The sequence below is a fragment of the Coenobita brevimanus genome, chromosome 65 (genome assembly GCF_032717465.1).
Source record: "Coenobita brevimanus isolate Jiangsu-jjx chromosome 65, ASM3271746v2, whole genome shotgun sequence".
NCBI lineage: Eukaryota > Metazoa > Arthropoda > Malacostraca > Decapoda > Coenobitidae > Coenobita > Coenobita brevimanus.
In genome coordinates, this window is record NC_137018.1 from 51,047,415 (window position 1) to 51,071,089 (window position 23,675).

At 40.5% G+C, this 23,675-nt stretch overlaps 1 protein-coding gene across 1 annotated transcript; it reads left to right on the forward strand.

Annotated features, from left to right (window-relative positions):
• The first annotated feature begins 7,496 nt into the window (after positions 1-7,496).
• On the forward strand, positions 7,497-19,311 carry LOC145404858 (uncharacterized). The gene is made up of 2 exons (XM_080276362.1): positions 7,497-7,539; positions 15,270-19,311. The coding sequence occupies exons 1-2, from the start codon at positions 7,510-7,512 to the stop codon at positions 18,816-18,818; spliced, it is 3,579 nt and encodes a 1,192-aa protein (XP_080132488.1). The 5' UTR covers positions 7,497-7,509; the 3' UTR covers positions 18,819-19,311.
• The last annotated feature ends 4,364 nt before the right edge of the window (positions 19,312-23,675 follow it).

Consider the following 23,675-nt stretch of genomic DNA (forward strand, 5'->3'; position numbering starts at 1 on the left):
GGATTAACAACGGCATCTTCTGAGTTAAAGTGTTAAGGACAGGAGTCTGACTATGCTTCTGGTAGCATTATACGTTATATAAATCCTTCATTCACCTATAGAAGATTCAAACTGTTGCGTGTAAGGTAATGACCACTCTTGACTCTAGTACTATACTGTACTCTTATGAGCCCTCGTTATTTGTTGCCTTTTTGCACTGAAGTCCACAGTAAATTATTTAAAGATTGCTTATTAAAGTCCCATTGTTCACTATAAATCCAATAGATATCTCAGTTTACAATACTGGTTGTGTGAAACTACCGATATTTTGGATCATTTCCCTGGCATATTACGAGGATTTTGTCAAGCTTTTCATTTTCATTACAAGACGCAGGCATGATGGCATCAGACTTTTGTGCCTGTAATTATTTCACACTGGTTATTTACTGATCTGATTTTCTGCTAATGCTATTGTGTAAAAAATTGCCAAGGAAAGTAAAGTCGCCGGGGTTGCAGTTGTGTCTGTGTGCAGACATATCATCTATTTATCTATCTATAGCCAGATGCCATTATCCTATAAGGAGTGGTCGTTTGTCTTTGAGTAGTTTTACGGGAAGGGGCACTAACCCTCCGCCAACCCACTTGCTGACACGTAGGGAACATATGTGAGTTGGTTATATGACCTTTGTAAATGGTTTCCTGACTTACAAGAAATTATTTGGCATTTCACTCATTGCAAAGCCACTTGAAACGGAAAGAGGAGTATTAAAAAGTGACAGGAAAGATGGGAGAAACAGGAAGAGAGAGGGAAGACAGAAAAAGTGATAAAGGTGAAGAAGTAGCAACACTACATCAAGTGAGTGGATGATGGTTGTGTGTATGTATAATATTTTTTGCCGTATTATTGTAGTAAATTATATTTCATTGCTCAGAATATTACGTTACGGAGAAACACCATCTGTTCAGTATATTACAGCTCCTGTTCTGTGCGGTGGTGCAGGTATATGTGCATTATATGTTGATAATTCCCATGTCAGGGCTATGGTTAACTCCGTTATTATAAGAATTACATGATTTGGTATGACACAGTAGTGTATGTACAGAATACAGATTGTAAGGAGAGTTTAGGTGCCTCTTGACACTGTAGACAAAGATGATTAGTTGGAGATCATAAATAACTTACTCAAGGAAGTACCACTCCCATTGAGTTCTGTAGTAACTGATGAAATTGAAATGTGATTTTTGTTTTTTCCTCGGCATGTATTGGAGGCTTCTTACACTACCAAATATGCATAGGCTTAATAGATACAGGAGATTTTATGTTTTATTGTGATTGGTTCCACTGACATTATGTAAACAATCAAAATTAAAGCTAATCGGGAACTTTCGGCCTCGTACATGAATCTACTGTAATTGGCAAGCTACTAGTGACGTCACGTTATATTGCAGTGCTAAGTGTTTGGTCAGTGATAACGTCACGCCAACTATTTTATTTTATTATTATTATTATTGTCACGCCAACTATTTTATTTTATTATTATTATTATTTTTTTTTTTTACTGGTCCCAGACTGTGCTACCTGTTTCTGTTTACCCTGAACTCACCATTGTTTGAATCCAGGTGGCCTGAGGTTTTTCTTGTCATATAAACACTGCCAGGTATATAAGATGGACTCTTGTGGTTTAAATGATCTGGAATGTGGTAGCTAAGCCACGGGGATCTCTCATGGAGTTTTAAATTTACTAGAGGAAAGAATTGTTGGGGGGGTTGACCCATAGGTAAGGTTAACTCCTCGGGGAGGACTCCCCACAGGTGAGGGTAACTCCCAGGTTGGGGATACCCACAGGTGACTAAACCTCAGGTATTAGGGGGGCCATCCACAGGTGAGAGTAACCACTCAGGGGAGGAGTAATAAAGGTGTTACTTTTTTCAGTGTAAGATTTTGTATGTGCCATCAAGTGTAATGAAGTAATAATAAATATTTTTACAGTTTGTCAGTTTCATTGTTTACTTAACCAATTTTAAGAACATTTTGGTACATGAGATTCGTTTCCGTTAATAAACGGTGCTGCAGAGATGCCTTCACGTGGGAGCACCGACGTAATCAGACTACATATGGTTATACAAACACCCTCTTGCCGCCAAAGGAAGATGATGAACTGCAGGAAAAGGTCAGCTGCAGCCTCTCTCTCTCTCTCTCTCTCTCTCTCTCTCTCTCTCTCTCCTTGATATCCCCACGCGATTTGATGCAGCCCACCACTGTTACTGATGGGGTTATTGAAAGGTGCATCTAACTCCCCCAATTCTCTCTCTCTCTCTCTCTCTCTCTCTCTCTCTCTCTCTCTCTCTCACACACACACACACACACACACACACACACACACACACACCGTATATTCTACATAAATTCTCATTGTTGCATGCGACAGGGATACTTACCAATGCGGTTTAGGTCAGATTTTAACATTCATTCCATATCAGGTCTGTGAATGGTAGGCCCTAAACGTGTAGGATCTGTAGTAAATGCATTCCTGTGGTTCAGTAATTATGATGATTGTCAAAACCGAGGTCTTGTCCAATGTTAGAATTGCTTAAACTAAACAGACATGCAACGCGGCTTCAAGTCTTAACGTTCGAATTTCAGTAATATCTACATGTCATAGTCATCTTGAAAGAGTTGTCCACTAATAATTAATATGGAAAACCTATGAGGTGGTTTGGTCACGTAGAGAGAGACTAACGAGGAGAGTGTATGTGGGTGAGGTGGAGGAGGGGAGAGGGAGAGGGAGGCCGATGATGAGGTGCAGGGATGGAATGGAGAGGTATATGAGAGAGGGGGATGTGAGGTGAGAGGAGGGCAGTGAAACGGCGGGGAGACAGGGCGACATGGAGGCGATTTGTTTGTGGTCATCCTTTACGGGATTAAGGAGTCTGGCAATAGATAGATAGATCAACAGAAATCCATCTGGTGAATCCAATCAATAAATCCTGTACCTGTTATTAGAGACCCAAAAGGATCTCCAAGTTAGTAAATACATTTTGAAAATCGCGCCAAAACATTTCCTATGCAAGATGGCCGGTGTGACGATAAATGAGGAGGCCTATGCGTATCACCGAAACAATGGATAGCCCATGTAATTTCTGTGGCTATAGCAGTGGCAGTTGCTAGTTAGTAACGTGAGTGGTTAACGAAAATACTGTATATTTTTTATCTGAACCATATTACCATGTATATCAGCAAAAATTTATGTTAGTAATTTGTTGGCATTCATTGACTGTCGGCAATTGAAAATTATCTGATTTGTTTCTCACATTCAGTGTAAATAGAAAGAAGCCTTGAAGTGATAGCTAACAGGCAATATTTTCACTTAATTTAAGAAAAATGAAATTGTTATCCATAAAAGAGACTAGTAAATCGTTTTCTCTGAAAATCGTTTTAGAGTACTTGTATTGTTGACCTATTTTCATGATAGTTTTGTCATGTGTACATATAAAATTAAGTACTAATATTATATTGCAAATTAATTTCTTAAAATAAGCCATTGAAAGCCACTTAATAAGAGATTTGTTTACAAACACAAGCCGCGCGCGCAGGCCACCTGGCTCTTGGCTTTGTGGGTGTCCGGTATTGCTCTGTTTTTTCGATTATTTAAAGCTTATGACCTCGCCTTGTGCCAGTGATGTTGCTCTTTGATGCCCACGGCTGCTCCAGGACATAGCAGTGTGGTGGAGGTCTTCATATTGCCGCTGTATTGAACGTGAACGGTCACAGACTGGGTGAGTGGAGAGCGTCACTTCCCCCAGTACGATGAAGTGATATTCAATAGAAATCAATTGTAGGTTTTTCCATATGTCATGATCTGTGTGTATGTAGTCATAGTAGCCTGTAGAGTTGCGTATATAGTGTGGTGTAGTTCCTACCGCCACTTCGACAGCAGAATTGCTAATTAGCTTAAACTTGGCATAATAGACTTCCATCCTAGGAAGCTCGAATTTAGTTTTTGGTTTATGTAATGCCTTGCGTCAGTAACATCCGTATTTAGTGGATGAAGTGATTTATCGCAAATGAAGAATTATTTTTTGTTAGTTTTCTAGTGGGTTTTGAGTTGTTTGATGTTACTATGTTGGGTTTGGTCAAGTTTTCATTTTCAAGTGCTATTTACACCATTCAACTACAGTACTTTAGTTAGTAAGATCATGTAAGCTGTCCGTGACAATTTATCGTGGATTTGGTGAGATGAGCTGAACAAATACACTGAATTAATAGAAATTGACAACAAACACCTACCAGTAAGGGGGAGGTGGGGGGAAATGAAAAATTTTGTAAAATTGCATGTAAGAAAGAAAACTGTGTATCCTAGTACCATAAAAAGGCACATAGATTCAGGCTTCTTATTTACATATATTTAGAAATCCCTATATTTTACACGTTGTCCTGTATTAAAAATAAATAGGCATTGTTTAACAATTTAGGATATAAAAAGAGAGGTTAACTGCAGTAAGCCTGTTGGCCCGTGCTAGGCAACACTTACAAGAGTGACTAAACTACCAGACTAAGAGAAGGCTATCAAAGAAGAAGGTTTGATTAATACCAGTATTAAAAAAGAAAAAAAAAAAAAAAAAAAGGCCACTCTTTTAATTACTTCAAAGTCATTTCTTGTGTTCGGAAGGTTAATATTTTATTAGAATAAAATGAGTGTTTCAGAATTGCTGTTGTCATGGGATTTGCATAGGATTTTGTAATTTCTTATAGCCTATGTTTGATTTTATCCCCCACCCCAAAGTATTGGGTACCGGTACATGATTCTGCATGATATTGTTTGTGAATAATATTTCGTATAGTGTGCTACATATTGTCAATTATTTTGACATTATTCATTCTCGTTTCACTGTTGTCCATAAATACATAGTTGAATGTAAGGTTTTTGTCCATAATTGTGTACAATTTTTAATGCATTTTGTGATGTCATGTTCCCTAATTATGAAGGCTCTTTTTCTTGGCTTTTCCATTTCAAATACATTGTTTTGTACTTAGTAAATGAGGAGGAGGGGGATTCACTAGTCCTAGCTCTGTCCATTATTCCATCTAGCCTATGTTAAAAAGAATTGTTTGAACTTAACCTAACCTAATCTTAACATAGATGTGATAGTGAACAGAGCTAGCGCTGGAAACAAATTTATTTTGGAATTGCACCCACACACCTAATCAACATTGAAATTAACATGTGTACCACTTAGTTTATGCATTTGTAAGTAAATTCTCCTTGATAAACAATTGCAAGGAAAATATTTTTTTTTATGTAGGTCCATTTTGTAAATAAGGATGTAATAGGTATAGCCACTCACAATTTTTCCCTTCATAAACATTTTGTCACAAGCTGCTGTCTTTTTACCATATGTGTATACAGTACTAGTAAATAAGAGCATAAGGTGAGTATAACTGCAGCACCGTTTTGTAAGCCAGTTAGCCAGTTTTCAGCAGCTTCAGTAAGAGTGTGACAAAACTACTAGAATAATACAAGAATAGCCTAATGATGAAGGTTATGGTAGTTGGTGCTCACCATTCACTCACTTGATTTAGTGCAACCTTCGAGTTACAGGGTCAGTGGTTTCTTGTAACTAATCCCAGAAACCTTTTGCTATGTTGGGTGGTAACTGCACAACCAAATGGCACCAGGTGGTCTAGTGGTTAAGGGGCTTCAGCCAGAGGTGGAATGTTTATATCTGAGGGTTGGTGGTGGCTTGTTGCCCAAATAATGCCAACCATTCAAGTGAGGCTGATCACACTTGCATTAAAGGTAAATGTTTGGACTAAATAGCTTAGCTTCAGGCCCCTGCACTTCTAATGGGGCTAAAATGGAGTGGATGGTAAATATAGGGAGACAGGATTTTTTAGCTCCTGACCCTTTATATTACCACATGTAGCTACAGTAAGACACAAAAGTTTGTTCAACTCTCCTGCCTGTCAGTCATTGCTAGATTCGTAAGTGCTTGAATATGACTGTGGACAGAGGTGTTTATTATTATCCATCTATGAGTGATTCTACACCTGTCTCCAGTAGGTCTCATTTAAACATCTGTGACATCAGCAGTAAGAAAAAGAATCAGAAGAGGCAAATAGACATTCAAATTTAATTGCGCATTAAAGTTATGTTGCTGGTAGGTTAGGTTTGGTTTAATTTAATTAACTTAGGGTAGCTCATTTTAACATGAATGTCATGACAATGAGTTGGCAGATGAGCAGTTTTTCTGTCATGTAGGTCTATGTGGATTTCATTCTAAAGTGTACTTCAAATAATGACTGATTTCTTCTATAACTTATTTTCCCTGGTTACCAGATTTCTTTTCCTTTCAAATACTGCTTAATCTCTTGAGCCCGAAGATTTCCCCCCCCCCCCCAGATGATGATGTCATGCTTTGGGGGGACCATCTATGGTGATAGGGTTTGAGTATCTCTAAATGTCTCTCCCTAAGCAGAATGATCTGAAGTTAGCAAGAACAAATTTTACAGTGTTGTTAAATTGAATGGATTAATTTTGTTTTGTCTTTGCTGCAGTTTTGTACCATAGCAATGACTAATTGTTGTACATCTAGAAGTTATTTTTTCTGACTACTGCATTTCTGTCTCTGCTATGGCCACTTGACTTCTCCATTCTGGTGACACATTACTTAATTCCTGGTACTGCTGTGACGGAGTTTATTAATATACAGGGAGACGTGGTTGTGCAGGAGTTAATGGAGACTGTTTCTAACCCAGTCACTATAAATGGTCTCTCAAAATCTTAACAAAATTATGTAGAGGCAGTAGGAATAAAATAGGGTATACATCATTGAAGTGTGGTGATTAAGCACTTTATTTTTCACACTTTTCTACTGCTATGTTCCATATTGTATGACTGATGCCTTCTACAGCTTCTTTTCCTGGATGAGTGCATTTATTCTCCTACTAAGGCTACTTAACCCTGTCAGTTGGATGACCTATTAATATTCCTAGTACCACCAGGTTATTTTATTCGATCTGGGAGAGAGTTTTTGAATTGGGGGAAATGGATATAACCTACATTAACCCCTTTTGCTACTAAAGTTCAGGTGCCAGCAAAAGAAACTGACACTTTCCTAACCTGAGTGCATAAGAACTGGGACATTTTTGACTGACGAGTTACGGTGTGGGGAGCGATATTAGTTGGGGATAAGTGAGGAAATGTGCTACCACTTTCCTACCCTACCACTGTAAATTATATCAGCCAGAAATCAACCAGTTCTTGTGTGGCCAGGTTAAGGCAGTGTCTCTGTTTCTTTTGTCTGCACCTGACCTGTGCTTCTCAGGTTTTACAAAAGTATTTGGTGATAATAAAAGAAAACTACTCTACTGAAGGAGTTAAGCATTTTTTTCTTTCCCACTCCCTGCCGTATGACTGATTTCTGGTAGCTCTGCTTTTCCCTGATGACTGCATTTCTTTCCCTACTAAGGTGTGGCCGACATAGCTAGTGGCCAACTCCAATAAGAAGACGAAGAACAAGAAGGTCTGGATGACGTGGTGGTATAATCCTGCAGACTGGGTGAACATGTTGCAATATTTTTAACAACAGATCACTGAGAGAAAGGCAGTCCCCAAATATTAGGCTCTGTTAACCCTTTTACTACATTGACCTGTAATTTTTCTTGTTACTGCCAGGTGATTTAATTCAATTTTGGAGTCCTCACATACCCAAGGGGTTAATGAAGGCTCTCTCTAAACCCCCTCCGGTTCAAAAGCTCTTCTAAATTGATAATGGTTATCTACATGTAGCGAGATGCAATATAGTGTACAGTATGTCCTCAGTGTACCTTATGTCCGGAAAGTGTTCCAACACACAACTTTTTCCTGGCAGCTGATGCTGTAAACTTAGGCAAATTGATTATCAGCTGTATTATAGGTAGCATTGGATCATTAATAGGCATTCATTCTGCAGTTTACTGTGGACTTCATTACAAGGAGGGACATAAAAAGGCAACATATATTGAGGAGTCACTGTACTAAAAAAAAGATACTGTGGTGAAGGGGTTGATGGAACTCATGATGGGGTTACATACTGTATATATAAGGGAGTTCAGCGTCTTGTATTGTTGATGCTGGCTGGCTACATTTTGGGCTAATTTCACAGTCTAATTTTATATGGCCTAACCAGATCAATCCCCAACATGGATAGCTGTGATGCAAACCAAAATTACTATTTTCAGAGTTGTTATTTTACTAGTTTATGAACACCCCAACCTTTTGCTAGTAACATAAAGTGATTACTAGCAGTAGCACAGAAAATGACTGAAACTATAACATAAGGGGGTATAGGTATTATAGTTTGTCCACCCTAACTTTGTAGCTATTTCCCATTGTCCAGTGGTGGCGTAAGCCAGTGCTACAGTTCTGCATTCATTCAGTGGCACTTTTGCATGACCTGTACTATATTCTAGTTTTAATCTTATCGTAAAGGTCAGTATTCATGTTGGAGATGTGACAGTTTTAGGCCAAGTTAAGGTGGACAGAGTATAGTAGCCACAGGATAGACTCAAACAGCAGTGATTGTGAAACCTGCCTGTTATCATTACAGGTGTTACAAAATTGTCTGTCAGTTCGGTGGCTTGCCTTACCCTTCATGATCTCAAGTTTAAGAATGTTTTTAGATGTTTTTCATTAACTGTGCTTAATGTTTTATTTATATGTTCGGTGTGGTTAAACTAGGGTAGTTGAGGGTTAAATATGGTTTGTTTATAGTAGGGTATTTCACAGTCTAAGAACTTAACATACTGCTTTTGCTTTCACTGTTAAATTGTATTAGATTGGTAAGCCCTTCATTATCCATGGTCCATTATGTACTAATTCTTTTTTCATTAATATGTCACAGTTAATTTATTATTTAAAGGCTAGTCCATTTTTTTTTATGTTTTTTAATTCTCAGCTGCAGCAGATGGTAACAGGAAATAGGGGTTAGAAAACTGTTCATTTATTTTGTTTGGTGAAGACTCATTTACTCTGTTAATTTCCACAACCCGTAGTTAAATATGGCTGGCAAAGAGAATCACAAAGTTTTTAATTCCCCTCTAGTGCAGGTACACTTCAGTTTCTTTTCTGTATAAAATACAGTACAGCATTTTGTTTGTCAAGTATATCCAACCAATGGCTGATAGACATAATACTGTCTGGCCTGCATAGGGAATTTATGACCTTCCCTCCTTCATAACTTAAGTGAATGAGTTCCTCATTTCTTTTAGCATTGAAATTTTAGCCTGCAATATATAATGCCTCATTATTGTCTGACTCACCCCAAGAGAATAAGCTAGTTTGGTATGAGCTGTAATAAAATACTAGATTTGTCCTGACCATAAGAGGGCTAATACGAAATTGTAGCCTGTTAAGTCTTCCTAAGGATAAAATGTGACTTTTCCACCAAAAGTTGGTCATTGTAAGGATTTAGAAACTATCCATTATAGGTGCCATGAATGTCCTTTAATCTTTATGCACTTTGTCTTTTTTAATGGTGTCCTGTTATGGAACTTTCTCATCATGCAAGATTTATCAGCCATTTCATTCAGATGAAACATTTTTGTGTTGTTGCAACTGGTGGGCAGTTGTATTTAAATTTTAGTCGGAGGAGTTGAGTATAGTCAGCATTAATTACTTCAGTACTTGGGTATTCTCCTTAGCTGAATAAAACTGCTTATGAGCAACAGAAATAAAATGAAAATTATGTATTTGATTTGAATGGGTTAAGATAATGAGCATCACACAAATGAATCATGATGCTGCCTAACATAATTCCTTCACAACAGTGAAGCAATTTTATTTCATTCATGTCATCTTCAGACAGAGTTATTTAACTATGGACACATATCAGACTGGAGGGGTTTAGATGTAGATGTCATTAACCCATTCAGTATGAGGGTTCCTGAATTGAGAAAAAAAAAAACAGAATTGAGGCAGTAAAAATAACCACAGAAAGGCTCCTTGGGATTGAAGAAGTTATACTCGTATAACTGAGGGAGCAACATCCTTCAGTTCTGACTTAATGTAGCTTAATCTGAAAGCATAATCCAGGAAGCCAGCAGGGTTAGAATAGGAATACTAGTCCAGAAAATATACAGTAAGTTCGTGTTATAAACAGCTTTTTATTTTTTTCTCTATAATTTACTGTAAATTACAGAAGAATTATGCTGTTGAAATTCCCTTGCCATCAGCAAACCTGACTTTCCTGTTTCTCCCAGTTTACAGTAGCTACCAGTTGTATGGAAAAAAATGTTGATTCATTGGAACACAACAGTAATGTATAACTACTGTACAATGTATAACTAGGGCCCAAATGCCAGACCGAGGCTTGAGTTGGATTTGGAAGCCAGGCTTAGGACGGTCCCAAGCCCAGGCTCATGGCTTACTCAAGTCGGGCTCAGGCAGCTTGACTTAGCCATAGGCTGAATTGAGACTCAAGTCTTACTTGATAAAGTCAGTCTTAAGTCATGAACTTGATGCTGACTTTTTTTTTTACATTGTGTCCCCTTTTTTTGTTAAGGGCTGAGGCGTTGCCCCTGGGTATAGGACTTTGGTTTTGGAGCTTGTAGCATCTTATGACCAGATGCCTTTCATGAGGTCTATCAATGACCCTTGGGTGGACTCAAACCTCTGACCCTTCAGTCAGAGTGTTCTAACCCACTGAGCCAAGGTTGCCACAATCAACTAGGTGACAGGAGAGCGCTACCTCTCCTGACAAGGCAGCTTACTTGGGTGTGGTGCGAACTCACAACTTTGGTCCTGAGTCACGCGCTCTACCACTGAGCTGCCATGCCCCTCATGACTCTTTTAAAGTTATCCTGTCACAGCGCAAGCTTTTGAATATTGTATTAAATTTTTCAAACAAGGCAAGATAAACCAAAAGAGGTTTATGTAAAAAAAAAAAAAAACATTATATAATTGGTATCTATAGTTAGTCGTCATCATTTGCATGGGTATTTTCTTTGCTGAAGCTTGGTCAGGTCCCATTTTATTTTCGAAATACAGCACGAGCATTACTGTAGCCTGTGTGGTAATGCTTGCTTCATTTTGGTTTAATACATTACAAGAATAATAGAGAAATTAAATTTATGAGAATATAGCTAGTGAATATGGCTTTAGAGAAAAGCCTATTCAGGTGGTCCCCAACTTACAATCAGGTTATGTTCCAAGAAACTGACTGTAAGCTGATTTTTTCGTTAGTTGAACATTCGTGTAATACACCTAACAAACCGAACATCATTGCCTAGCCAAGCCTACCAAGTCCTTTAAACATGCTTAGAACACCTACATTAGCCTACAGTTGGGCAAAATCATTAACACAAAGCCCTTTTTATAGTAAGGTGTTTCTCATGTAATTTATTAAATACTGTACTGAAAGGACAAGATTGTTTATTAAAAAATTCGTAAGTTGAAGATTCATAAAATGGTGACCATTCATATTTTTATTTTCAAGCAGTGAAGGTCAGTAGGCTATAAAACTTGCAGAGCACTGTACAAGAATTACATAATAGGCCGCCATGTTATCATTTCAGTAATGATGGACAATCATAAGAATGGTCAACAGTATAAGCTTTCCAATAAAAAAGCTACCAAAGAATTGTATAATAAGGCCTTCTCTATCATTGTTTGATTAATAGTGATGGAGAATAAAAATTTGCATAACAGCTTATGCTGTGATTCCTTTTGTATTGTGCAAATCTAGTAGTCATGGACAGTGTATGTAAGAAGTGTATAACAAAACATATACTTTTATTGCAATACAACATAGAATGCATGGACTGAAAATTACAAAACAGCACCTACATTATAATAAGCTGAATATGCAATGAAAATTATTCTCAGTGTTCTGTACAAATGTGTGCAACCTACATATCTTTGCTAGTGGTGATGAGACACAGAGAATGTAAATCACAGTTCAGACTGTATTAGACGTTATGAAAACTATAACCTAAATATTAATTGAAGTTGTGTAGGAATGTGTACAAGAAAGTTTTGTCATAGCCTAATAACATTGTCTGTGCTGTACATCAATACTCATGCCATCGTAATACAAATACAGTACTGTTTATGATAAGCCATTGCCACCAACACTTGTAAGTAATATCAGTGATGGAAAATTATTCTAGTAAAATTTATCCATCCATCATCCAATCCTACATTGCCCCATAAGGAGCATAGGAGTCCAGGGCTAGGGAGTTGGTCCCAACATTTAAGATGAGGGTGACCATCCTCACTCATCCCTGAGTGGCATTACGTGAGCAATCAACCCCAAGCACCCCTTGGATATAAACCTTTACCGGCTCAATCCGATTGGAGTGCAATAATTACCCACTAAACCACCAGGTGCCAAAATTTGGTTATATGGTTACCACCCAGCGTAGTAAATGGTTTCCTGGTGTACAGCAAACCATTTTGCTTGTCACTCAGTGAAGAGTCACCCACAGACAGAAGGAAGAGGAAAGAATGAAGGAAAGAAAGACAAAAGAGGAAGTGTAAAGTCACTAGTAGGCAGAAGGACATGGAAAGAATGAAGGAAAGAAAGACTGAAGAGGATGGAAGGAAAGAAGGATGGAGGAGAGGAAAGGTTTTATAAGTACAAAATTACTGTCTATATCTTCTTAAGATTTACCAGTGCCAAGATATTGGCCGGTACCGATACTAATGCTAACCAATGGCTGATACCGAATGTTTTTTAAGATTTGTTGTATTGAAAGATTTCCTCTGTTTTCCTCCACATAATAATAATTTCTTGCATTCTTTGCAGACTACTTTTGACTCATCATCTTCATCTATATCAGAGTACTAAAAATGCATCCAGATGAGAGAGGATGTACTTCTACTGTACTTCTTTGTCCAGAACCCATGATAAGAAACGGCTGACTGTAGTCAAATTAACATGAGTACTTGTGGAGCAGGGTTGTCAGATTAGCTTGATGAAAAGCAGTGTCAGTGGTTGCTAAAAGTAGCAAAACTGCAACTAAAGTAGCCCATGTGCAGCTAAAATCGAGATTCTACTGTATTATTGTAGTATATACTAAAGTAGTCCATGTGCAACTAAAATTGAGATCCAGCTGTACAGTATTACTGTACTGTATACAGTATTATATATTTGATATAACTAAAAATAAATTATACTGTATAACTTACTATTATATATTAATACTACTGTATTATATATTATAGTATATTACATTAGTATTGGAGTACAGCACTGTATATATACTGTATTATATAATGTATCGGAGCATTGGCCATATTTTCACCGATTCTGATACCATCCATCCATCCATTGCCAGACGCCATGTATCCCAAACGGGGTGGTCAAGGGCTTAGAGTTAATTGTTTTACAGGGAGGGGCACTAATCCTCCACCAACCCCACTTGACACGTAGGGATGCCAACAGCATCTTGTGTTCCCAGGCGGTCACCCATCCAAGTACTAACCAGACCCAACGTTGCTTAACCGATATTCAAAAAATGACCGATACTGCCGTTACCAGTACAATCAGCACATCTCTAATACTCTATCTTTCCTAAAGCCAAATATTTGTATAAATTTTACTTATTTTTTACTGAGGATCATAATACAAATCATCCACTCATTTGATGTAGTGTAGCCTACTTCTTCCTTCCCCTTTCTTTTTTCTTTTTCTGTTTGCACTCATTCCCTCCTATTGATCCCATCTTTCCTGTTGCCTTTTATTGCTGTTCTTTCCTGTTTAGGTGGCTTCACGTTGAGTGACAAGCCTAATGGTTTCCCGTAAGCCAGGAAACCATTTCCAGTGCTGGGTGGTAACCCCATAACCAACCCATACGTGTTTCCCCACGTGTCAACAAGTGCATTGGTGGAGGGTTAGTGCCCCTCCCCATAAAACAACTAACTCAAAATAATATGGCCACCCCTTATGGGATTATGGCATCTGGCTGTAGAAAGATAGATCTTAATGAGCCACAATCTTGTATTGAGGGTTGTTGCAAAATTATGATTTTAAAAGTGTGTTGCTAAATTATGAATTTAAAAGTGAATCTACCCTACACAGTTATTAAATAACAGGTTCTTAATGCTCAAGTCTGACTCAGGCCCACACAGAGTCAGTTTGGACTTGAGAGCATTGGCTGTGCTTGTGAAAGACTCAGACCTTGTTCCTGTCAATTTTTGACAGAATCATCCCAAGTCCGACTTAGGACCGACTCAAACTCCAGGTTCACCTCAAACCTTGTTTTGCATTTGGGCCTGGCACTCCATGTACAATAAGTCCTGTACCTTTGACTACTTTGCAAGGAATACATGGGTAGCTTTGTTTGTGGGATGGAGAGAAATAAAGCATGTATCACCAGTGTTCGTATTAGGTATGATTTCCAAAGTGTCACACCTTTTTCCATAATTCAGTACAGTTGTTACTGCAGACTAGGAGCAACAAGCATATCTGCTTTACAGGTAGTGATAAAACTTTGATAGGCAGTTTTTCAATGCTCCAGTTGGCTGAATAGAGAAGAAAGGGGAAAAAAAGAAATGAAAAAGAAAACAGCACACCTTCATTTTATGATGAGGATGCATATGAACAAATCCATTACCTAGCAGTGTATTGTATATCAACTCATAACATGGATTCAGTGGGGATATGCATTTGGTCGAGGGCCACCCACCCAGCAGAGTCTAGAAACAAGTTTCCAGCTCACCTAAAGTGGTTGCTATTTCACATCATAGCACTTCACTTGCTGGTTACCCCTAAAAATGTCTTATAAACAAGTTTCCAACACAGCTAAACTGGTAATTTCACTCTGCTGCACTACACTTGCTGCTTGAACTCTAGCATCACACTATTGATCCATCACTGACACTCACATGTCCAGTTGTGATGAGTGGAAATGCAATCTTTGAACAAAAAAATGATGTGACATGTGAGGGCGATCGTATAACCGAAAGCAGAAATGGTATATCGACCAGTGAGGTTTCTTGCATCGTAAAAACAAAATTTCTGTCGTAACAAAAAAAGGTCATAAGTTTCGTCATCGTATCAGGAGTTCATCGCATACCAGATCCTTGTATAACGGGTTTGCTGTATAAGAAAGAGGACTTCATGTACTGCCATTGTATTTCTCTCCATTTGCCACATGTTCAAGTATTCCAGTTTAGGCATTTAAAGAAAGCTATTGTACTAGTAAACAGGGGTGTTCATGGCTCATATTAGTGTGCCACAATGTGTAAACTGAGAGAAGTGAGTTGAGAGGTGCTGGTAATGAGTTTTGACTGATGTTGTTTTGGCAGGTACACAAAACGGTGGTGGACATGGAGGGTGCTCGCCATCCTTATCACCCCCTCACTCCAGTATCTTCATGGCAGGCCCAGCAGTACCAGCAGCAGCAACAGCAGCAACAACAGCATGACTATCAGCATTCAAGATTTCAGCTACAGCAACATGAATATCAAGATGCCAGATATCAGCAGCAGCATTTCTTGCCCCAGGCACAAGCACATCCACAGCTGCATCCACAGCTACACCCACAAGCATCACATTTGTCACATCTTCAGGCTCGGTCACAGGCCTTTCACCCTGGTTCTGCCCTGGGTTCTATGGCTCCGACTGGCCAGCAATCAACGCAGCCAGTTGAGGACTTCCCACAGTTGTTTCAGCAGATCCAGAAACAACTTCACAACACAGGCAAGCCACCAGAGCCCAAGGAGTTCAACCTTAGTCAATTCCAGCCTCTCAATGCTTCCCCACACTACAGCACTCCCACACCACAGCATCATACAAATGCTCCTCACTCTCCAAGTAGCAACCTCCAGTCTCATTCCCCTGCTGTACCCTCGCCTCCTCCCATCCCACAATCTTCCACCTCCACAGCACGGTCTTCCCCACTTCCCATGCATTCACCCATGGGTGCTTTGTCAAAGGAAAGGCCTAGTTGTGAGGCCCCTCCACCTAAAACCCCTTCCAGCAGCAACCTCCCCTCCCATCCCCATCTCATCCCTAATATCATGAATTCTCAGCCATTGGCAAACAGAAGCTCACTTAGCTATGAGACCCCTATGCGGGCAGACACCAATAGTGAAATCACAGCCAACAAAAACCAGGTTGGCCATGAGGGTAATGATAGCTATGCTGGTTCAGAAGCAGCAGTTACCACTCCCCCTCCTCCTCCTTGTAACCAGGCAGCAAGTGAGGAACGAAGTGCTCCTGTGCCTCAGATAGGGCTACCCTTGTGTGAGGACTCCTCCACTGCACTGGCTGATGAACTGGAATCTACTCTGGGCTCAGTCTCTAGCTTTCCAGATGGTCAGATGAACAGTCAGTCTGAAAGGGAAGAAGATTCAAACCAGTCTTGTAGTCAAGAGGGAAGCTTACCTGACAACCGTCCACCGGGGACTTTTTGTATTGATTCTCTTCTCTCTGAGGGTAATCAGAAATCTCCATATAAGCTACAGAAAGCCTCATCCAATTCATCTATGGAATCAACTACTGGTCGTGACAAACCTGCTCCAGCAGAAGCCTCTGCAGACAACAACCTACCAGGGACGAATGTGAATGGTGATGCTGACTTGGAACAAGACCAGACCAATCAGTCAGATACTAATGATTCAAAGACTGTGGAAGAGAATTTTCTCACATCCGACCCTAAGTATGCCAAACCTGACTCAGAAAGCTCAAACAAATCATCAACAGAAGTAAAAATTAATGAAAGTGCTTGCCATTCCAGTTCACAGGTTGATGAAGAAAGAAACAATAGGAGTACAAGTGAGCCATTGGTACCCAAACCCAAAAGAACTTCTGAAGAAAGGTCATCTTTATCTGCTTTAAAACGAATAAGACTGGCTGACTTGCGCAGAGAATCACAGGGTGAATCATCCAACCAGTCGGAGGGAGATAGTGAGGCAGGATCGAGGCGATTTAGGGAGAGCTCACCCATGGTAGACGGTGAGAGTACAAATAAGAAGAATGCCATTCATATGGACAAGAATGATGGTCGTGCCTCAGCCACTGAAGAAGGACAAAGTTCAACAAAAGAAGTTCATAGCAGTTCAAGCAAGGATGTCAGTCTGAGCCTAGCCAAAGAGGACAGTCAAAGCTCAATCAAAGAAGACAGTTCAAGTAAAGATGGAAGCACCACTTCAGACAAGGAGGGCAATGGGAAGTCTTCAGGTCAACCCAGCCTGATGCTCAAACCACTGAAGGATCTAATGGCACCAGAGACCTCCAAAACTCCACCTCCTAAGTCCTCACTTACTTCCAATGTTGCTTTGGTTCAAGTCCGTGGCAGCCTCATTCTAACTGCTACTAATGCCATGCCTGATGGCAGTACTATGGTTATGTCTCCTACACCGTCCCTATCAGGTGTTTTGAGCAGCAATGCTGAGAGTGTACCATCTGATCCCACACACGATCCCCAAGGGGAAGGAGAGAGTGGGAGTGCCACAGCAAATAATGAGGAAGGAGGGCAAGACCCCCTTGCAGTTGATGTGGAATACAATAATGAGGGCGAGAACCCGAGTGACTCTGGAGATGTAAACGCTGATCCATTCATGATGGAAGATGTGAAGCCATCTGCACTCATCCCAGAGGTTGTGCTGAAGACAGAGCCTGATGATACAGACTCCCCTCCACCCACCCCAGTGACAGCGTGGAGAGACATGGGCACCAACAGAGGGGGTCAGGTCAACAATGTCCCTGCTGGTGTGGTGATGTTGGACTCTGGTATGGAAGACAATGATGACCTCACTCATTTCTTTGAAGATAATGAACACCATTTCATTGATGGAAAGTTACTAAAAGTAACCTGTCATGTGTGTGATGTCAGTGTTGGGTCACATATGTTCAAGCACCACCTATTTTTTGGTCACTTGCAGTGTCAGTATTGCAACAGGAAGCTCGTAGGATGTGACATGTTGAATGACATTAGAAATCCCAAGAAAAATGCATGTGGCCGCAGCATTACACGAGAACACTGCTTCCGTCGATGGGCCCTTGACCCCATTGAGTTCCTTTCTTATTATATAAGGAAAGAACTAGTGATTAAGAGATTCTGTGCTGGTAAGCAAGGGCCTCCTCCAGTCTCTGACATAATCCAGGAGATTGAATCTTATATTGAGAAGCTGACTGACCTGGCTGAGGTTTCACCCTGGAAATTTGCCATTGAGAAATGTTATAAGTATATTAGTGAGAGGAGGCCAGGTACCAGGGATAAAACTACCCTCGGAAGTTCTTCCTCGTCATCAAATAGTGACAGCAGACGAATGTATTCTAACAACACTCAAAATACTTCTCGCCCTTCCTCCACATTCAGTAGTAACCAAGGGCAGGGAAGAGCACGTGAAGCAGATACAAGCAGCTCCAGCACATCGGATGTGTTGTCTCATATGCGTAACAAAATAAATGTGGACTCACAGAAAGGAGGTGGATCTGCAACAGCTGACCGTAGTGTTTGGGTGGAATCTCTGCAGCGCAATATTCAGGCCTCCCAGTCCAAGAAGCCAGCAGAGCCAGCTAGCCTCTCATGCTCTTGTTCCCGTGCCCTGACTGCAGCCATCCTGAAGACTGTGTTTCCACGACAACCCACCAGTGACAATTACTACGTTATGCACTACCCAACCCATCCTGTTCCTGACTGTTGCCCAAATTGCTACGGCAATCTGGAACCCTCAAAAGCATCAGTAAATGCCAGCACCCACGTCATCTCGATCCACTGCCCAGACTGTGACCTCGCCATCTATATTGCACAAGACCCACCTGGCACTCAGGAACCCCTCCAGTCCAAGCGCAAGGAACCCCCAGCCTCTTCCCTTGCACCAGCTGACAAGGCTCCAAGAGTTTCATAGGCATGTTATTTGTAATGTAAAAAAAAAAAAAAAATCCTGAGCATAAAGAGTTTCTAAAATTATTTACTTGTAGGAGATTGTTGTTTGATGCAGGATATTTATTAGAGCATATTGTTTAAGGAATAGATTAGGTTTGTATGTACTGGTATTTATTGTTCGTTTTTTAAACATCATGGGAAGATACCCACCTTTAAGTTAAAAGAACATGGAGAGAAGAGATGGTTCAAACTGCAGTGTAGAGAAGTGTGGGAGGCATGACTCAGTCTGGTTATTAACCATGCATAAATGAATAAAATACTTAGCCAATCCCATAATACCCCCTTCAGAGTGGGGAATGGTCGGAGGCTAAGGTACTGTAGTCCAGATCATTCAAGTTGTAAGAGACCACCCTACATCCCTGACAGTCCTTATGACAGGAAACCCCTGCCACCTTGTGAATTGAAACTGGCGGGCTAGTGGGTGTTCTCCAGGCCAAGACCTCTTGTGAGCTGTCCCCCCCCCCTTTCCCCCCCCCCCCCAAGTCCTTAGTGAATGCCATTTATATGAAAAATTCAATATTTAGAACTCATCCGCATTTTTATGAGAGGAATGCCTTGTCTGTAATTGTTATATGCTGTTATTCTGTTCTTAAATGTTCTGGACTACAGTAGCCAAACTTTGGGCCCCTATGACCTTAGAGGTTAGTATAGGATTGGTTGTTGCTATAATATACATGCAAATACTTTCATAACCATTTTCTTATGATTGACTGGTTTTAGTAGCCTCATTTTCAGGGTTAAATCCCATCCTTCCCACATTTAGGAATACTGACGGTTTTGCAGCTGCTGGGATTAGTATGGTTAAAGCTCGTGGTACAGTATTAATGATGGCTTTGTTTACTTTATTCAAGTTTTTGTCAGAAACCTAGCCAGAATACCAAAATGTTTTGTTAGTATGTTTAACGTATTGAAACATCTGCACCATACAAATATATAGTACATTTAAGTGTTAAGCAAATAGATGGAGTATATTTGACTTAATGTGAAAACAAAGTACAGTAGCTTAGATTTAAGTCATATATGGTAAGTGAATGTACAGTGCTATGCAGAAATGAAGAGTTTTGGTTAATCGGTAGTAGCTAATCAAATAGGAAAGGGGTGGTTCAGTACATACAGGTAGTACTGCTCTGTTCAAGTCCCTATAGTGTATGACAAATATGACTGGTTGATAGACTAATCTTTATTGATACATGTGGACTGTCACATTAGTTTTCATAAACTTGGTAGTCATTTTGTAGTTTTATGATACTACTAGAATCCTAAATGTTTTATGTGCAGCTTAGAAATAAGCCTACTATTGCTGTAGAATTTGTATTTATTTTTCTGATAAATGCAGTATTGTGCCGGTATCACAAAACCGTGTGACTGTGTGCAATAGTTTATTTTTGTTTCGGAGACCTTCATCTTTCAGTATACTTTTCCAGCTTCTTTTTCACTTGATAATCAAGGAATAAAGAACAAGATTTATCATGACTGTACAGTGATGCTCGTAGCCTTGTTGACCACCTCTCTGTGCTAAGTTATATATAGTATATGTAAGCTCACCTCTTTTATAAATATAATGCTTGATTTTACAGGTTGCCTTTTCCTGTCCATAAGGATAAGAGAGAGGGAATACTCACTCCATAATGCAGTACAGTAGACCTTTGCCTTAACAGACTATCTGGGGGGAAACCTGATCCGAAAAAGGTGATGGTCCATTGTAGTCAATGTTCCACCCCAAGGTGGGATTTCAAGCACATTTGAAAATTAGTGTAATAGCATTTTCTAGTAATATAAATGGATACTACCCATTTTACGCTAACCTGGCCCATATTTCACCCTTTTGCAGCTTATTTCACATCTTTGTCATAGCACTTCTTCATGACTAGTACAGTATTATTACAGTCTCTTATTACAATGCAGTTATGAAGGGAAGAGGGCAATTTCAGGACAGGCTGGAGCAAAAAGGGTCGGAAACACATGTACAGTGCGCTTGTATTGATGGATGTACACTGCTTACAATGCAACTCTTCTTGTATGCTATGCCCTAAGTTAACTTTTATTCACTGTTACTGTCGGCAAAGATGGTTTCTGGTGGTCCTGGTGTCACATCTAGTATAGAAATACCTGAGGTTTGGGGGGTTTGGTTCCTGGAGGCTGTATTGCTGCATCCTGAGGCTATATGAGGATGTTGACACAGTGGAGATTACTGTGTGTGTGGAGCCCCTTGGTAGTAGGAGAGGGTACAAGCTTTAAAAATTGGGAGATCTTTAGTCTGGATCTGCCATGGTTGTTACTGCCGTATTAACTCCAACCTAATGAGCTGCATGACATAATGTTGAGCTGGAGGTCTTCCAACTTTGTCTATGATGGCCAGGATTGTGTCTGCAGCATCAATGCCTGCAGCTAGAGATGGTCCAGGTGCCTCCTCCCCCTCCTTGTCTTCTTCCTTTGCTGGTGTTTTGTTATAGTTCTGCCACAATTTCCTCCTCAGCTGGTAATGGTAGCCAGGCACACTGGCATCCTCATCCAACCACTCTTGCAGCTCCTCAGCAAGGTTATCCTGCCCTACAGCTGCCAACTTTTCTGTCATCCTTGGTGGCTCAAATCCCTCAAAATCAAGCTTTGGTGCTGGAGTCTTGGGGGTTTTGAGGAGTTTGCACCACCCATTCGTGATCGTGGCAAGTGGCACTTTTTTTTCATGCCTGTGCATTTGAAGATGGCATCCTTTAAGGGGTATTTCTATAAATTACGCGGGGTTTTCTTAAATGCTGGTATCGTTATCCTCATAGTCAGCCTGGTCCATTCCATCAGTTGTCACAATGAGGCACTGTTGAAGTTAGAGGTTTCTGTTGTGCCTCTTGGCACTTTAACTTGCTAGTCCATGGGCAGGATAAGGGCAGTACTAACTGGCTGGCAGGAACAAGGGCTTGGTTTGTCCATCCTTGCTGCAGAGTTTGCCAGAGGAAGGATGGGCTGGTGTATTGTCCAACAGCAGCACTGCCTTGTCAAGACTTATGCCATACCTTTTTTTATGGTGATGCCTCCGGAAAGGTCGAAGATGTAGTGGAACAAATCATGAAAGATATCCTGGGTAAACCATTCAGACTTGTCACCATGGTACTCCACAGGAAGCTTGGCCATAAGGTTCATGAGTGACCTGGGTTGCTTGCTGTTACCTACTATGACTGGCTGTAGGAAATGAGAGCCATCAGCATTAGCACAGGCCAGAATGGAGATGCTCCTTCATTGTTTTATGCCCTGGAGTGCTGCACTGTCAGTATCATTGCAAGCCTAATTATTTTGAGGGAGAGCATGCCAGAAGAGCTCAGTCTCATCTGCAATGTAGATCTGAATCTCACATAAGCTCTTCCATCATCTTCCGAAAATGCTGGACAAACGACTTCACAGCAATGACACTGGCACTGAGCATCTGTCCAGTTAAGGCCATGTCAACACTGCAGTGGTACATCCTGAACCTCTACAGCCAGCCATCACTACACTTGAATCTTTGATTCCAAGGTGTGTAGCAATCCTCTGTGCTGCATTTTGGATGTCCAGGCCACAGGGACACAGCTCGCTCCTGTGTGTACCGCTTATGTGCAGCTCTGTTGAGTTTCTTGGGCAGCTTCCTGGTCTTGAACTCAATCCTTCCCATTCCTCCTGTCTTCCATTTTCTTCATTACCTCCTTTATTTTTATCTTTAGCCTTCAGGATGTCATGAATGGTCGACCTCTCAAGGCCAAACATGCACATGAGGTCACTCCTGCTCATGCCTCCTTTGTACATCTCAATCACTTCCACCTTCTCTGCAATGATCATAATCCTCCTCTATGCTTTTTCATAAGAAGCGCTATGAAATTCCTAATTAGAAGCCATTTTTCACAATCACAGTGGGGAAACACTTGGCACACTTTACAGACGTGCATGCAGTGGTGTGAACGCAACGAAAGACGCTGCAAAACTGAGGCTGATCACATGAAGCGCAGTGTGTCTACATGCTCCGGTTCCACCCAGGCCTACTGGAAGTAGCTCCAAAATAGCCCAACTAGCCACCTATTCCAGCCCACACCTCTTCAGCCTAACCCAAGTGGGTGGGGAAAACTGCCGCCAATGTTGGTAACTGTTCTGAGTCACCCTGTATGCGGGTAGTAACCCAAAAGGGCTGTACGATGAATTCCATGTAATGGATAGTATACATTTTGGGTGAAAAACTGTCTGGTGGGCTCAGAGGCATCTGGAAGGGCATCATGATGTGCCTCATTTAACGAACATTATTCTGAATGTCTGACAGATTGTCTGGAGGCCTTTGCAGCATTCGTTAAATCGGACATCCGGTGTATCAAAGTTCATTAAAGTAAGGGTCTGCTGTATTATAGGTCGGGCAGGAGTATAGGGGCTTGGGGGTATGCTACTCTCCCGACATTTAAGGCAAGGGCAACCAACCTCATGGAATTAGACCTCAAACCCTTAGGATTGAGGATGTCTTGTAGTCTTGCTACTGCTGAACAATTTTCTGCAGTTTAGAAGAGATGTCCAATAGTGAAACGCTAGAAACAAATGCCAATAGCCTCTTTAGTACTTGAGATTAAGACAATTACATTAAGCTATTAAAGATTTCTGATAGTGAAGTGATTAGTATTGACCTGAGCTGATGCCACTTATCAAATAGTCTTCCCATACCTGAACAAACTTGTCTAGACAGCAAGAATATAATAAAAGTACTGTAAGTCATCAGACTAGAGGTTAATGACGACTGTGAAAAAGGGTAAAAATTTAGCCATCTGAAGCATGTCTCTCCACCCTAAGAAAACAGGGTACAGCAGAGACAAAATAA

Excerpts from the sequence above, each read along its gene's own strand:
- LOC145404858 (XM_080276362.1), top strand. The coding sequence starts at position 7,510 with ATGACGTGGTGGTATAATCCTGCAGACTGG. Across the intron at positions 7,540-15,269 it reads GGTATAATCCTGCAGACTGG|GTACACAAAACGGTGGTGGA; the intron begins GTGAACATGTTG and ends TTGTTTTGGCAG.